Source organism: Ranitomeya variabilis, chromosome 4 (assembly GCF_051348905.1).
Source record: "Ranitomeya variabilis isolate aRanVar5 chromosome 4, aRanVar5.hap1, whole genome shotgun sequence".
NCBI lineage: Eukaryota > Metazoa > Chordata > Amphibia > Anura > Dendrobatidae > Ranitomeya > Ranitomeya variabilis.
The window spans coordinates 203,679,808-203,693,785 of NC_135235.1; the positions used below are offsets into that span (position 1 = coordinate 203,679,808).

The 13,978-nt window shown below is 47.1% G+C and overlaps 1 protein-coding gene across 1 annotated transcript; it reads left to right on the forward strand.

Annotated features, from left to right (window-relative positions):
* Positions 1-3,414: 3,414 nt before the first annotated feature.
* Positions 3,415-11,393, forward strand: LOC143770248 (uncharacterized). Its single transcript, XM_077259701.1, has 10 exons — positions 3,415-3,857; positions 8,999-9,052; positions 9,133-9,201; positions 9,278-9,409; positions 9,520-9,618; positions 9,693-9,779; positions 10,055-10,141; positions 10,701-10,787; positions 11,063-11,149; positions 11,251-11,393. The coding sequence occupies exons 1-10, from the start codon at positions 3,746-3,748 to the stop codon at positions 11,376-11,378; spliced, it is 942 nt and encodes a 313-aa protein (XP_077115816.1). The 5' UTR covers positions 3,415-3,745; the 3' UTR covers positions 11,379-11,393.
* Positions 11,394-13,978: the final 2,585 nt, after the last annotated feature.

Sequence of the window (13,978 nt, forward strand, 5' to 3'; positions counted from 1 at the left end):
CGCCGCCATTTTATTGAAGACACTGTATAAATTTACCAATAAAAATGCTTGCCACTTGAGTGTACATTGTGTTCAATAGCTAGCTAGATTATTTAGATATAGGGCTAGAGTAGTAAAGGGCCTGTATGCCAGGTGAAAAAATGCCTGGCCACCACTGTAGTTGAGCATTTCTCAATGTTGAAATCTTAAGGCCCCTATACACAATATATGGCTGTCAATGTGTACAGCTATCTTGGCCGTCTCTTCTATACACATGAGCACTCGTTCGGCCGAGCGCGCCTGTGTTCTCCATGGAGCCAGCGTTACACAACTCTGCTGGTGACTTGTCTTCAGGAGAACAAAGCGATCGACAGTCCAAAATTGACATGTCCAATCAACACCTCCCTCAAAAATCAGTTTACTGGCGCCCCATAGACATAAAGGTATTGCCAAACCTGTCGATATCAGTGGGTGAAGCTCGCATTAGTCTAAAGTGAATGGGGGCTTTAGTAGGAGCTCCAGTGTTGATGGAACTGATGAAGGTGTGGTTGGTAGAGCAAGGAGAAGATGTAGAGAAGAATGTCAAGATCATGATAGTACACATTCATACCTTCTTTGGCTGATATAGATCTAAGAGTAGGAAAGTTGAAGCTTTTGAGCTCCGACTGTCCCTTACCAGTGTGAGCCATAGGAAGGGCATTGCTCTGATGTGAATGCTGCACCACTGCACCACATTGCTGACATGGAGAGACGGAGAGGAGCTGATAAATGGAAATGTGTTTTACAGCAAATTGGAGAGAGTAACAGTCTGTCTAGAACACCCGTGATCAGCCTCTATTGAAGATAACGCTCAGATGGTCCATCAGTTGTTTACTGGCTTGTGTGGGAAAGTTGGAAGCCAGGACCGGTTGGCAAGAGAGGCTTCAGTTGGTCACTTGGTGTGCCTTCATGAAACTCATATGGTAGAACTATCATCATGAGATTATCAGAGAGTGTAGGTCAGTCTCTGGAGCAGATGGTGAGTTTCCATTTTAGAGTAGTATTCCGGTATGGTCTAGCAGTGGTAAGAGACACCTTACAAAGCTTAGTGCAGGCTTTTTCTGATGTCAGCTGAGTGTGTGAGAAAAATCAGCCCATGAGGCAGCCAATGTGGTTTGGATTGTGTAAAGAGGTGAACATTGAGCCTTCTGGAAACAGTGTGGGAACTCAGCAAGGGAGGGAATGGTGACCAGTATGTAGCAGGAGATCGGCTGACTTGAGGGCTGTGATGTAGCTCAAAAAGATCAGTTCTGTTATGTAATTAAATGAATTAGAGAGTAACATGAGGGGTTGGTTAAGTAATGGTTTTTAGGATTAGGAACATGTGGTCACTCCACTCTTGTCAAAAGTCTAGATAAGTAGGTTCTCTTGAGTTGACATTGTAAAGGCCCCAATTAGACTAATGATGGACGAACTTGCCAATATTGTTAGGATCATCTGTCTGTCTATTGTGTATGGGGTACTTACTCTTGTGTGAGAGAAGGATCTGACATGTCCCATTTCGGACTGCAGCCGGTCCACAGGTCCAAAGACCAAGTAGCAATATGGAGAAAGAAAAAAGTGGAAAATTCCACGCTGCTGGTAGATGGTAACAGATCCAGGTCCACGCTAGGATAATATGCGTTTATTTTATTTTGTCTATGCATTTCGAAGTACCATACTTCTTCCAAGACAAAGAAACCATAGGACAAATATTAGGTTACAGCCATATATATACTGGTGAGATTTCAAAAAAATTGGGAAGCCAAAAGACAGACACATGATGTGTCAAAGTTCATCTTGGGCATTTTGGTGTTGCAGAAATGATTTGAGAAGAAATAATGGTAATAAAGGGTTAAAAAATATATCACTGAGCATAAATCGTTGGAATAGAGTCACCAGTTGACAGCTCATGATCAAAGCAATTTTGCATAAATGCAGGAATGTTCAGTACTTCAGTACTTTCAACAGCAGAACATGTCATATGTCATGTCTCACATAAGGAACTGGTTGGGCTGGTGGCTTCCTTCTGCTTGTCTCTCAATAGCGAGGTGACTCCTCTCTACCTATTCGGTCATCGTCTGTGCTTCCCTCCAGCGTATACACACATTTCCAGTCACTTAGGTCTATTCTTCTTGAATGGGTACCTGGCACAATACCTCTTTTGCTACAAGCTGCATAGGTGCTCAAGCCAAACTATTTAGGAGTGTCTTCACCAACCCTCTTTTTTGGCCAATCCAGTAGTCTTCCTTTGCATCATTATCTCTGACCAGTTCATTCAATCATCAGGGAGCTTCTCTGGAACCATAAATCATGTGCCCAGCAAGCATTTAGCTTCAAGTAGAACATGTATATCCTCAATTTTGATGCCACCTGTGATAAGATCAAAGTTCAAACCAAAGTCAAAACTTGATCCAGTCGGAAGAAGTTTAAAGTTTAAGGGTTTGTGCACAACACCGGTGTATCCGCATCGTTTTTGAAGCAGAAGCTGCTTCAGGAAAATCCAGGCAAAGTCTTTTCTGAAGACTTTGTGGACATCTTTTGTGGTGCTTTTTTTTAATGAATTCCATATAATATGGTAGTGGCTTCTTTTAGCCACTTTATGGCTTTCAAAACCTTTTTTAAGAAAATGATAAAAGACGGAACATGTGCGCAAGTCGTTTTGACATTGCTACGCAAATGTTAATACTTTTGGCATTTTTTTTTTAGCGCTGTTCCATGGGGGGTTCCAGGTGGTGAAAAGACATAGCCTAACTTCTCCTTTTATTTTTCTTGTCATTCCTTTTATAACCACCTCTGACGTTTACTCCATAAACTACCCCCAAAAAAGTGCAGGTGTGATTTCCGCCCTACAGACCAGTAGAGTATTTTGCTGTAACTTCCTTGAAGGGAAACTCATCACTATGTGACCCATATTCCATCCCTTATAGGTGGATAAGAGTACAGGACAAAACCACTAACCACCTTCTTCATCAATTGCTGCACGATGGACTGCATGGTCTTAGATGGTTTGCATCTTCTTGCATCAGTATTGAAATGTAGACCCTCAACTCCAAAGCATAGATCCACATCAAGAATGGACACTACAGAGAAGGTTTTAGTAACGTGACTAAACACCACATCCGACCTCATGTAGACCGGGAAAAGCAAATTTTATTAGAAGCGAAAACGAAACATGCTATTAATTATAGAATGGCTTGACATTCCGGGCCAAGGAAGGTAGGAAACTTCTCCTTTTCTGGCAAGTCATACAAGGAAACCAGAGACCTCCTACCTGAGCACTGATGGCTATGAATAATACAACAGCTTTTTAAATAATGAATTCCCTGCCCTGCTCATTTACCAGTGTCTGACGGGAGGGGGCTCAAGAATGGAGCTATGAGAAGCAGGACCCTACAGCCAAATGAGGTCTAAGGGTACCTTCACACTGGTCGATTCTGCTACGATTACGACGCATTTGCGTCATATTCGACGTCGCAGTACGAGCTCGTAGCCAGCGGTCACACTTCATTTAGCGCTACGATTTTAACGCTTTTTCTGACGTAGTTGCGATGTGAACGTCACGCGTCGCAATCGTACGCTACCCTTCACACCGCCATAGTCCTACGACTCCGAGCTTCTTTTCGACTGTAAATGCGTGACGTATTACCAGCATGGGCGTGTTCTTCGGCAATCTGACTACGCCTATGGGCAATCATGTAATGCGCTCATTGGTCCAAAAAAAAGCTATTGTTCTCCACGCTTAAAAATGGGGGCCAGGTGCTTTCGTTCCTTTTCCTTTCCTGAAGCGGGCGGAAGTGGAAGCGAGCGGAAGCGGACAACGTTACATTCTTCATCGCAAAACTACAACCTAGTTCGAGGTATGTTTGGAAGTGTGTTTGGAGCTTTGGGAAATGTGGGGTGCCGCAGCGTTTTGCTACGGAGAGCAATAATGAATTGCGTTGCATAACGGAGCGCGGCGTCGTTGCATTACGGGGTTCCATAGCTAGTGCCTCCTCTGTCCTGAGACACTGCTCGGCTGGGCCGCATAGCGAAGCGTGGTAGCGTTACATTATAGAGCGCGGTAGCGTCGCATTACGGAGCGCCACAGCGGTGCATTTTTTGGGGTTCCATAGCTAGTGTCTCCTCAGTCCAGAGAGGAGACTGAGGAGCCTTGAGCCTTGTTGCTATTATTATAATACAATGTTTTGTATGTTGTTGTTTTTTTGCCTTTATTTACATACCCCTTTATTCTATTTTTGGATTTTTTTTTTCCCTGAAATAGCAACAAAACTAATTTTCTATTTGTGTTCATTTCAGTCGACATGTTGGATGACGGAGAGAGGGCTCTTATAGCTGCTGCCCTGATGCTTGAGGGTCAGCGGCTGAAAGAAGAAAGCCGTCCAAAGCGACAACGCCGCATGTGGGTCAGGAGCTGGCTGCTGAAGAGGTCAAGATTGTCGCACATGCGTCTGATAAGGGAGCTACGTGAAAACAACCCTCATGATTTTCGGAACTACCTGAGGATGTCGGAGGCGTCATTCAAAATTTTATTGGCAGCCATCACGCCACTGATCCGGAGGCAGGATACAGTGCTTCGGGCAGCAATCTCCGTGGAAGAACGGTTGGCAGTGACATTGCGGTTCCTTGCTACAGGCGGATCCCTACAAGATCTCCATTATTCTTCGGCTATCTCCCGGCCTTTACTGAGCGTTTTAATTCCGGAGACGTGCGAGGCCATTGTACACGGCTTACGCCATTATATGGAGGTGAGTGTGTGTGTGTGTGTGGTACTACTCGTTTGTACAGCTATATAATATATATGTTGCTTATCTGTGTGTAATCTTTGTTTTACATCTTGCAGTTCCCAAGGACACCGGATGAATGGAGGAAGATTGCTATCGGTTTCGAGCAGCAGTGGCAGTTTCCAAACTGCGGAGGCGCCTTGGATGGCAAACATGTGCGCATCACGCAGCCACCAAACACGGGATCCTTTTTCTTCAACTATAAAGGCTACTTCAGCGTCATCCTCATGGCCCTCGTCAACGCCAACTACGAGTTCATAAATGTTGATGTTGGCATGAATGGCCGAGTGTCCGATGGCGGCGTTTTGGATTACACTACATTTGGAGACCGGCTGAAGAGCAACCAACTGCAGTTGCCCGAAAATGAAGAAACAAGAGGAAACCTCAATTTTGTGTTTGTAGGAGACGAAGCCTTCCCTCTTCTTCCGAATCTGCTTAAGCCTTTTCCACAAAAAACTCTCACCGACGAAAGGAGAATCTTTAATTACCGCTTGTCCAGAGCACGTCGTGTTGTTGAGAATGCATTTGGCATAATGGCTAATCGGTTCAGAGTTTTTCACACTGCAATCAACTTGAAGCTTTCGTCGATTGACAACGTGGTTTTGGCCTGCTGTGTGCTCCATAATTTCCTTCGGCGCCGGGATGCCATTACGTACAGTCCACCGGAATTTACGGATTTTGTGGACCCAACGAGTGGAGATCTTGTGCCTGGGGAGTGGCGGGCTGAAGAACAAGGAATAGCAGGTCTACTACCTTTGGGATCCGGCAGGCACACAGATGATGCACGGGACTGTCGAGAGAAGTACTGCCAATACTTCAATGGTCCGGGAGCCGTGCCCTGGCAGCATGAAATCGGGTCGCATGCTTAGTTATCTCAAATGTTTCTGTGGGTACAATAAAATCTTTCCCCCCTCCTCTGCTGGCGTGGCTGTGGCGGGTTGATTCTGCCCCCAGCGCGGTGATGTCACCAAGCTGGCGGTAGATTCAACACGCTATGTTCGCGGTAGCAGAGGACGTAACTTTAATGACAAGGAAATGTTTTTGTGTGTGCAATAAACTTTTTTTCTTTGCAACCTTCCTTCTCTGCCTGATTCTGTGGTTTGATTCTGGCCCCTGCAAGTGTTCGTGCAATAAAATGTTTCATTGCAGGTACTGAATATGTCACCACGGAACAGACAGACCAACAGTTGAGGGGTTTAATAACAGGAATCAGGTTCTCCTCACAGGAAGGAAGCGATGGAAAATAACTAGCAATAAAACAGAGCAAAAATATGGGAGTGAAACAATGTAACCGAAGTAATCAAGATTTCTTGAGAAAAGAACACTTATCAGCCTGATGAGGACTTGCTTGAAGGGTCGTCTTCTCCAACGTAGGCGCCGAGAAACAGCGGCAATTGTCGTCCCTCTGTTGTCCGTGGGCTGAGTAGTCTCTAGGAGCCTGCTGCCTGTGGTTTCGGGAGTTAATGTGGTATGCACAGGCTATGAGTCTTTAGCTTTTACAGCACAGCCAGGAATCAGGGGCTCTGCACTGTTAAGTCTCTGTACCAGGAATCAGGGGCTCTGCACTGTTAAGTCTCTGTACCAGGAATCAGGGGCTCTGCACTGTTAAGTCACTGTACCAGGAATTACAGTCTCTGTACTGATACCGCGGGGACAAGGGGGTCGAAGTCTTTGCACGGGCCAATGTCTCTACACGGGTCTCAAAGCGCCCCTCTCAGTCACAGCAGAGTCCGCTTTCATGTACTCACAAGATGCAGTCTTTCTGGGCAGTCTCCTTCTATTTGTCCTCAGACTGGGCGCTCTCTCTCTCTCCCGGAGCGCAGCTGCACCCTGCTCTGACCACTGCTCACGCTGCTCTGTCCCCTGTGCGCGTGCCTTTCCCGCTCTCTGCCCGGCTTCCTTCCTGTCCCAGTCTCTAAGTCTGCCCCTTGGGGAACCTGCAGCACAGCTCAATGGTTCCAGGCACAGAGCCGAGAAGGTAACCGCCCCAGACTCTTCTTGTGTTTTACCTCCTTACAGCTGTGCTGAGAGAGGATGGAGTAGGGTGAACACAACAAACTTCTGGATTGTGAGTGAGGTGCAGGCGGAGATGTTATGGTGGATTTAGAAAGTTATGGTGTGCTCAGTGAAACAAAAACAGCAGGCATGTCCACTTCTGTAACAGCTGATGGGCTCTCACTTATCCCGACTGTAGGAGGTAAGCAAGTGGAGGTTCTGTATCTGGAGACCTGTGTGAGAAGACTTGGCATGGTGATGGAGGAGGAAGAAGCAGCTTATGTGGTTGATAGGAGAGCCTTTGGTTGGTAAGGCCCGCTAGTCCACATCTTTAACCAGTTAGATTCTCAGATTAACGCATGTTGATAGAGCATGTGCCAGTTCATGCATGTAGTAATTAAATTATTGCAATTTTTTCCTCTACTGATTAATTTTTTGCAAAGTTGGCAGATAGCATGAGTTGGGTCATCCTTGGCGTTCTCAAAAAACGCTCAGGCTAGGCAACCCGTGCCTCCCCTGCAATCTGCAGACTTGCGACCGCTGCTGGCCACTGTCCGTTGTGCATTCAGTGCTGCCATGTTTGCATCACTCTGTGTCTGTGCGGCAAGCAACAACATAACCTCTTTGTCTTTCTCCTCCTCTACTGAGTTACTCAGCTGCGTGCCTCTGGGTTCGCACCATGTGGGATGTACAACCTCATCATCATCCTCTCTCTTGTCCCGCTCCTCACCTTGAAACTAACACTCCTCCTCTTCCTGCGGGGCAGACAAGGTTAATTGGGGTGCCACCTCTGAGGATTGCACTGTGTGTGATGCTAAGATGGATGAAAAGGAGGAGAGGCTACTTGATGCAGTGCTTAGCATCCATTGGACCACATGCTCTTTCTGGCCCTCATCAACAAGGCCAGTCGCTGTACGGCTGCAAAAGAATGGCAGTCAAGTGGCCTGTCCAGTAACAGATGTTATCAGGTGTCTTTGGATAAGACGAGACGGTGTTTGCTCAGTAGAGCTTTCAGTAACATTACCACCTAACCAATGCACATGTCGAACACCAAGCCTATTCCCTCTTCTACCTTTTTCCCAAACATGTTGGATGTACCCTTCCCTTTAACCAGTTGTTTCACAACCATAGGCACAGACCTGTCAGTCTCCTCTAATTCAATTAACAATAAGTAATTATTTGCTGAGATAGTGTGCCTGCACAACAATATCAACCCGAATGTTTTTAAAATAGGAAACGTGGCTCCCTGCCTACACAACAATATTAGCCCAAACTATTTTTTATTAGGAAATGGGGCCTGGTGCCTGCACCCAGTATTAGCACAAATTATTTTGATTAGGACATGTGACTTCCTGACTGCAACACACTATTGCGTGGCATTTTACGACGCCATCAGCAGCGCCTCCGTTTGGAACGTTGTTGCGTCATATTTTTGCAACGCCGTATTCCTATAAGTGGGCTTCGGGCGCGGCGAACCTGTAACGTAACCGGCGCCGCGCTCGATGATGACGTTTAGTTAAACCACACCCCATGGGCACAGTGACCTCGCTCCGGCGTATCCCGCGCTGTAAAATTAAACACTATAGAACATCCTGCGTAGTGATTGCTTACAAGTTGCGGGATGATTCTCTTTTGCATGTGTTTTGGTACCGGCAAAACACGCGGCGCTGCGCGTGTGACGCGATTGCGTCATTTGTGCGCCGCCGGGGCGGGGGGTCAACAGTGCGTCACGTACGTTACGTCGGTCTTTCGGGAAAATGGCGGACAGAAACAGGACGCCTGCCCTGGGGAGCCGTGAGCTGCGGTACATGGTGAAAACCATGGACGCTCTCCGCTATGAGGGGGACCGGAACACCCTGCACCCGACGCTCCACAAGCGCGATGTGCTGCGCAAGGTGCGTCGGGGGCTGCGCAGGCGCTTTGGGGTGGTTCGGTCCCACGAGCAGCTGCAAAAGAAGTGGGCTGACCTAAAGTACAAGTGCCCGGGGCGCCTGGCGGACATTCGGGATGACATCAGGCACAGTGAGTATACTGAGCGCCCGCACTCGCCCAGACGTCTATGTAGCATGCGCGCACTCGCCCAAACGGCTATGTAGCGTACCCGCACTCGCCCAGACGTCTATGTAGCATGCGCGCACTCGCTCGAACGTCTCTGTAGCCTGCCCGCACTCGCTCGAACGTCTCTGTAGCCTGCAGCCCCTGACCAGAGTTTTTGATTGTAGGTCGCCGGCGACGTGCAAGCGCCAGCGCCTCAAACCCGGAGGTCAGCTCATCAGGTAGGTATTCGCCGAATTCAGCTTCCATGGTGCACTCTTGCCCCCTTTAAACGTACATGTGCGTTATTCTTTCTTTAAAGCTTTGCGGAGAGCGTCCATGAGCCGCAGCAGCACCACGGCTTCCCAAAGTGCATCCAGGGACGAGAGATGTAAGGAACAACACGGTTTTGTGTAATTAGTGATGATCCAATGGAATGGCTGCATTAATTTTCCCATTGCTTACAGCCCTAATGGCGCCATCACCCCCGGACCTGTCCGCCCCGGCCTCCTCTTCCCCGGCCTCCTCTGCCCCGGCCTCGTCACCACTGGCCGTGTTGCCCCCGGCCATGTCACCCCCTCGGGTTTTTGTGACACCAAGTAGGTTGGCGCTCTTCTGCTGTCCTCTCTACCTTTCTCTCTCTCCCTACCTGCCGCTCCTTTCTACCACCAGCTTCATCTCCATCCAAAGGTTTCTTTTCTTTTTGAAGCCCGCAGGCCACCCAGAGCCTTGCCTGCCGGCCCCGGGGGCAGCAGCAGTTCCGGGTCCTCGGACCGGCTCATTATCGTGACGGATGTCGAGTCCAGCCGTAAGTTATCTACACTCTGGTCATCTGAAATTGCTCACTCCCTGTCATCTAAAAAAAAAAATTTTGTTTTTCAGCGGAACTGCAGGCAGAGGAACAGCGGACCGGGGAAGAGGAACAGCCGACCGGAGAGGCGGAGGAGGATATGTTGGCGTCGGCCAGTGGTAAGTAGTTAATACATAGGGTCTAAAGTGAACTAAAGTCAAAAGATAAAGATCTAAAGATATCTATAGGCTGGCTAGCGATAGCCAGCTTATAGATAGCGATATCTATAGGCAGGCTATCAATAGCCTGCCTATACATATAGATACGTATAGCGGTAGCCTGCCAATAGTTCTAGATATCTCTATCGATAGCTTGCCTATAGATAAAAATGATTTTGGTGTGCAAGAAACAGCTGTATTAGCCCCTTCATTTAGAAAAACCTTTTGTTTTTCAGCGGAACTGCAGGCAGAGGAACAGCGGACCGGGGAAGAGGAACAGCCGACCGGAGAGGCGGAGGAGGATATGTTGGCGTCGGCCAGTGGTAAGTAGTTAATACATAGGGTCTAAAGTGAACTAAAGTCAAAAGATAAAGATCTAAAGATATCTATAGGCTGGCTAGCGATAGCCAGCTTATAGATAGCGATATCTATAGGCAGGCTATCAATAGCCTGCCTATACATATAGATATGTATAGCCATAGCCTGCCAATAGATACGCAGGCTATCGATAGAGATATCTCTATCGATATACATATCTGCAAGGATAGCCTCGCTATAGATATGTATATCGATAGAGAGATATATAGTCTGGCTATCGATAGCCTGCCTATAGATATCTCTATCTATAGGCAGGCTATTGATGGAGATATATATATATATATAGGCTGGCTATCAATATAGATAGCCAGCTTATAGATTGCTAGATAGAGATATCTATAGGCAGGCTATCGCTAGCCTGCCTATAGATAGATACGTATAGCGGTAGCCTGCCAATAGTTCTAGATATCTCTATCGATAGCTTGCCTATAGATAAAAATGATTTTGGTGTGCAAGAAACAGCTGTATTAGCCCCGTCTTTTAGAAAAACCTTTTGTTTTTCAGCGGAACTGCAGGCAGAGGAACAGCGGACCGGGGAAGAGGAACAGCCGGCCGGAGAGGCGGAGGAGGATATGTTGGCGTCGGCCAGTGGTAAGTAGTTAATACATAGGGTCTAAAGTGAACTAAAGTCAAAAGATAAAGATCTAAAGATATCTATAGGCTGGCTAGCGATAGCCAGCTTATAGATAGCGATATCTATAGGCAGGCTATCAATAGCCTGCCTATACATATAGATACGTATAGCGGTAGCCTGCCAATAGTTCTAGATATCTCTATCGATAGCTTGCCTATAGATAAAAATGATTTTGGTGTGCAAGAAACAGCTGTATTAGCCCCTTCATTTAGAAAAACCTTTTGTTTTTCAGCGGAACTGCAGGCAGAGGAACAGCGGACCGGGGAAGAGGAACAGCCGACCGGAGAGGCGGAGGAGGATATGTTGGCGTCGGCCAGTGGTAAGTAGTTAATACATAGGGTCTAAAGTGAACTAAAGTCTAAAGATAAAGATCTAAGGATATCTAATAATAATCAAATTTTTTTCCCTCTGAATCCGTAGATAACAGAACGCTGCTGCTGCTTGTGGCCTCTGGCCGGCAGCTGCAACAGTCAGCCAGGCAGCTGCTGGAGGCAATAAACCGCCATCAGAGCCTGCTGGAGGACATTGTAGCCGGGAAACCCGTGTAAATATGTTTTTTTAGTTGTAAGTAAAAATTTTTTCTATTTACCCCTTGTGTTCGGTTTGTCTTTGTTCCGCATCTAACCAGGCAGGGGTATGTACACCAACAAGACATGAGCGTACAGAGAGGCACACATAGCGCCACAACAACACAACCGTATAAAGTAAAAATTATTTGCTTTATCAAAAGGAACAGAATAGTTACAAAATATAAGGATACAAACATAAGTCCTGACACTGTGCATCTACATAGTAAATCACAAACATTATAAGTACTCATTATTGGTCATGACACTGTACATCTTGATTGAAGTTCTCACATTACAAGTCCAGAAAGCGTCCATCTTGATTGTAGTTCCGGTGTCGGGATGGTGAAGCCAAGTCAGGAGGAACATAGTTGTATGTCGGTTGGCTTTGTGGGGCAAAGCTGTAGCTAGGTCCATTTCTGCGAACAGGGGTACTGAAGTGAGGCTCCGGGGGTTGCGGCCACGAGTTCTGGTAGCTTTGCATGCGCAGGTCCGTGTTACGTTGCTCCACCCTTTCTACCACCACCTTTGCCGATGCATTCAGTTCTTTGGCTGCCGCTTTGCTCAAGGCTTCAAAAATCAGTCGCTCTGCATGATCCTTCTGCGACTCGTCCAGTTTGGATAACTTTTCCGCAACATAGTTTGCAAAGCCTGAGGTGCCGCTTGAAATTTCCCGACTCATTAGCCTTTTAGCCATGGAAAACATTTCGTCCGCGTCGTTGCTGGAGCTGGTGGCTTTGCGCTTCCTCGACGGTAGCCTTGAGCGAAGCGGGGCAGGAGGCGCTGCATCCTCAATCTGTATTTCAGTGCGGTCACTGTCTTCTGTCTCTGTCGATCCAGTCAGCACCTGCAAAAATAGAGAAAAAAAGGGTAAAGATCTTGCATTTGCGACATACACTACAAACACCTATATGGAAGAGGATCAATGACTATGACTATTTATATTACCAGGTCAAATAGATACTTAGAACAACTATACTTATCTTATAGGTTTAATTTGGCCCAAATATAAAGGTTAAAACATGCTGAAGTAGAATAGATTGCTGGTTATCGTATAGTTTAGGGAAAGGTTAGGCTATTACTACAGCATAGCAACTGAAAATACTTATCTGTGTTGCACATTATAACAGCGGTAATCTGCATGATCCAAAAAAACAAAGTGAGAAGTTACTATAGTGGATATAGCTCTTGCATGTAAGTAGTATTACAGAGTACATAAGAGGCACTTACGTTTTGTCCTTGGGCCTCCTCCGGTATTTCTTCTCTGACAGGAAGTAGTGTCATCATCGACGTCATGGGCCGTGGAATCTCTTGGTCCAGAATGAAGGAGAGCTGGTCATAGTACCACAACTTGGGAATATACACTTCTTCCGTGGAAGCGCCAGATTTAGAAGTGGCCTGCACCTTGTTGAGCTCCTTCTTCCACACTGTGCGCAGTCCCTGGATCTTCTTCTTGACAAAAGTTTCATCCACCTTCTCAGCTGGATTATGCTGCCGGCAAAGGGTGATGAGCTTTTCGTAAGCCGCCTTCCTCTTGTCGCGGTTACTGTAGTCTCCGGATTTGATCCTCCACAGGCAGGGCAAGGAGCGATACATCTCGATAAACTCTCTGGTAAATTCCTGCTTGGTCATTGGAGGCATCTGAAATGAACAAAAACTCGTTAAAAATGGCCACACATGGTAGAAAGTACATAGCAACATGTCACACAAAGGGTCGACTACGGAGAGCACAAGAGCCAAACTAACCGCCACTGATGAAAGCTGCTCTGCGGTGTCCATTTGCGTTGTGTGGGTCGCCGCTTCCGTTGAAGGGTGTCCGGACGTCCGTTGAGAGTCCAAGTTGGCTGAAAGACGAAGCGGGTAGATCTTTGTATCCAACTGCCGAGGAAAGGAAAAAAAATGTCAGCAATGAAGGCAGAAATTGCAGAGTTCCAACATGCTGCGGCGCTGCGCACGCTAAGGACTCCAGCACACAGCGCTTGAAGCACCTGCCCACGTGAGAGCGCACCAACAAATCCTCCAGCAGTAGCGTGCTGTAGCACAGCAACTCATCCACATCCCTACCACAGCTAGAAAAAAAACATACCCAGTGTTAGCATCTAGCTATGTATTTCCAGCTCTGGTCAGGTTGTGGATGGGGCGTTTTGTTTTTTAACGCTATTGCGGCGGGGAAGAGCGCGAATTCACACAGCGGCAGCGAAATGGTTTCACCCAATGTGTGAATTCCCGCTCCTCCCCGCCGCAATAGCGTTCCAAAACACAACGCCCCATCCACAACCGGAACACAGCTACAAATACATAGCTAGACGTAAAACACGACGCTAATGTTCTACAATGCAGAGCGCTCGGGAAGGGGCACAAAAGAGCGAAAATGTAACCCGCTCAGAACTCCAGCACGCGGCGCTAAAAACAAAATGGATGCCCACGCGAGAGTGAGCGTGCACCGCCATGTCCTCCGGCAATAGCGTTACAAAACACAGCGCCTCATCCACAAGACTACTACAGCTACAAATACATAGCTCGTTGTAAAACACGACGCAAATGTTCAACAAAACAGAGCGCACGGGAGCCGACCACAAGAG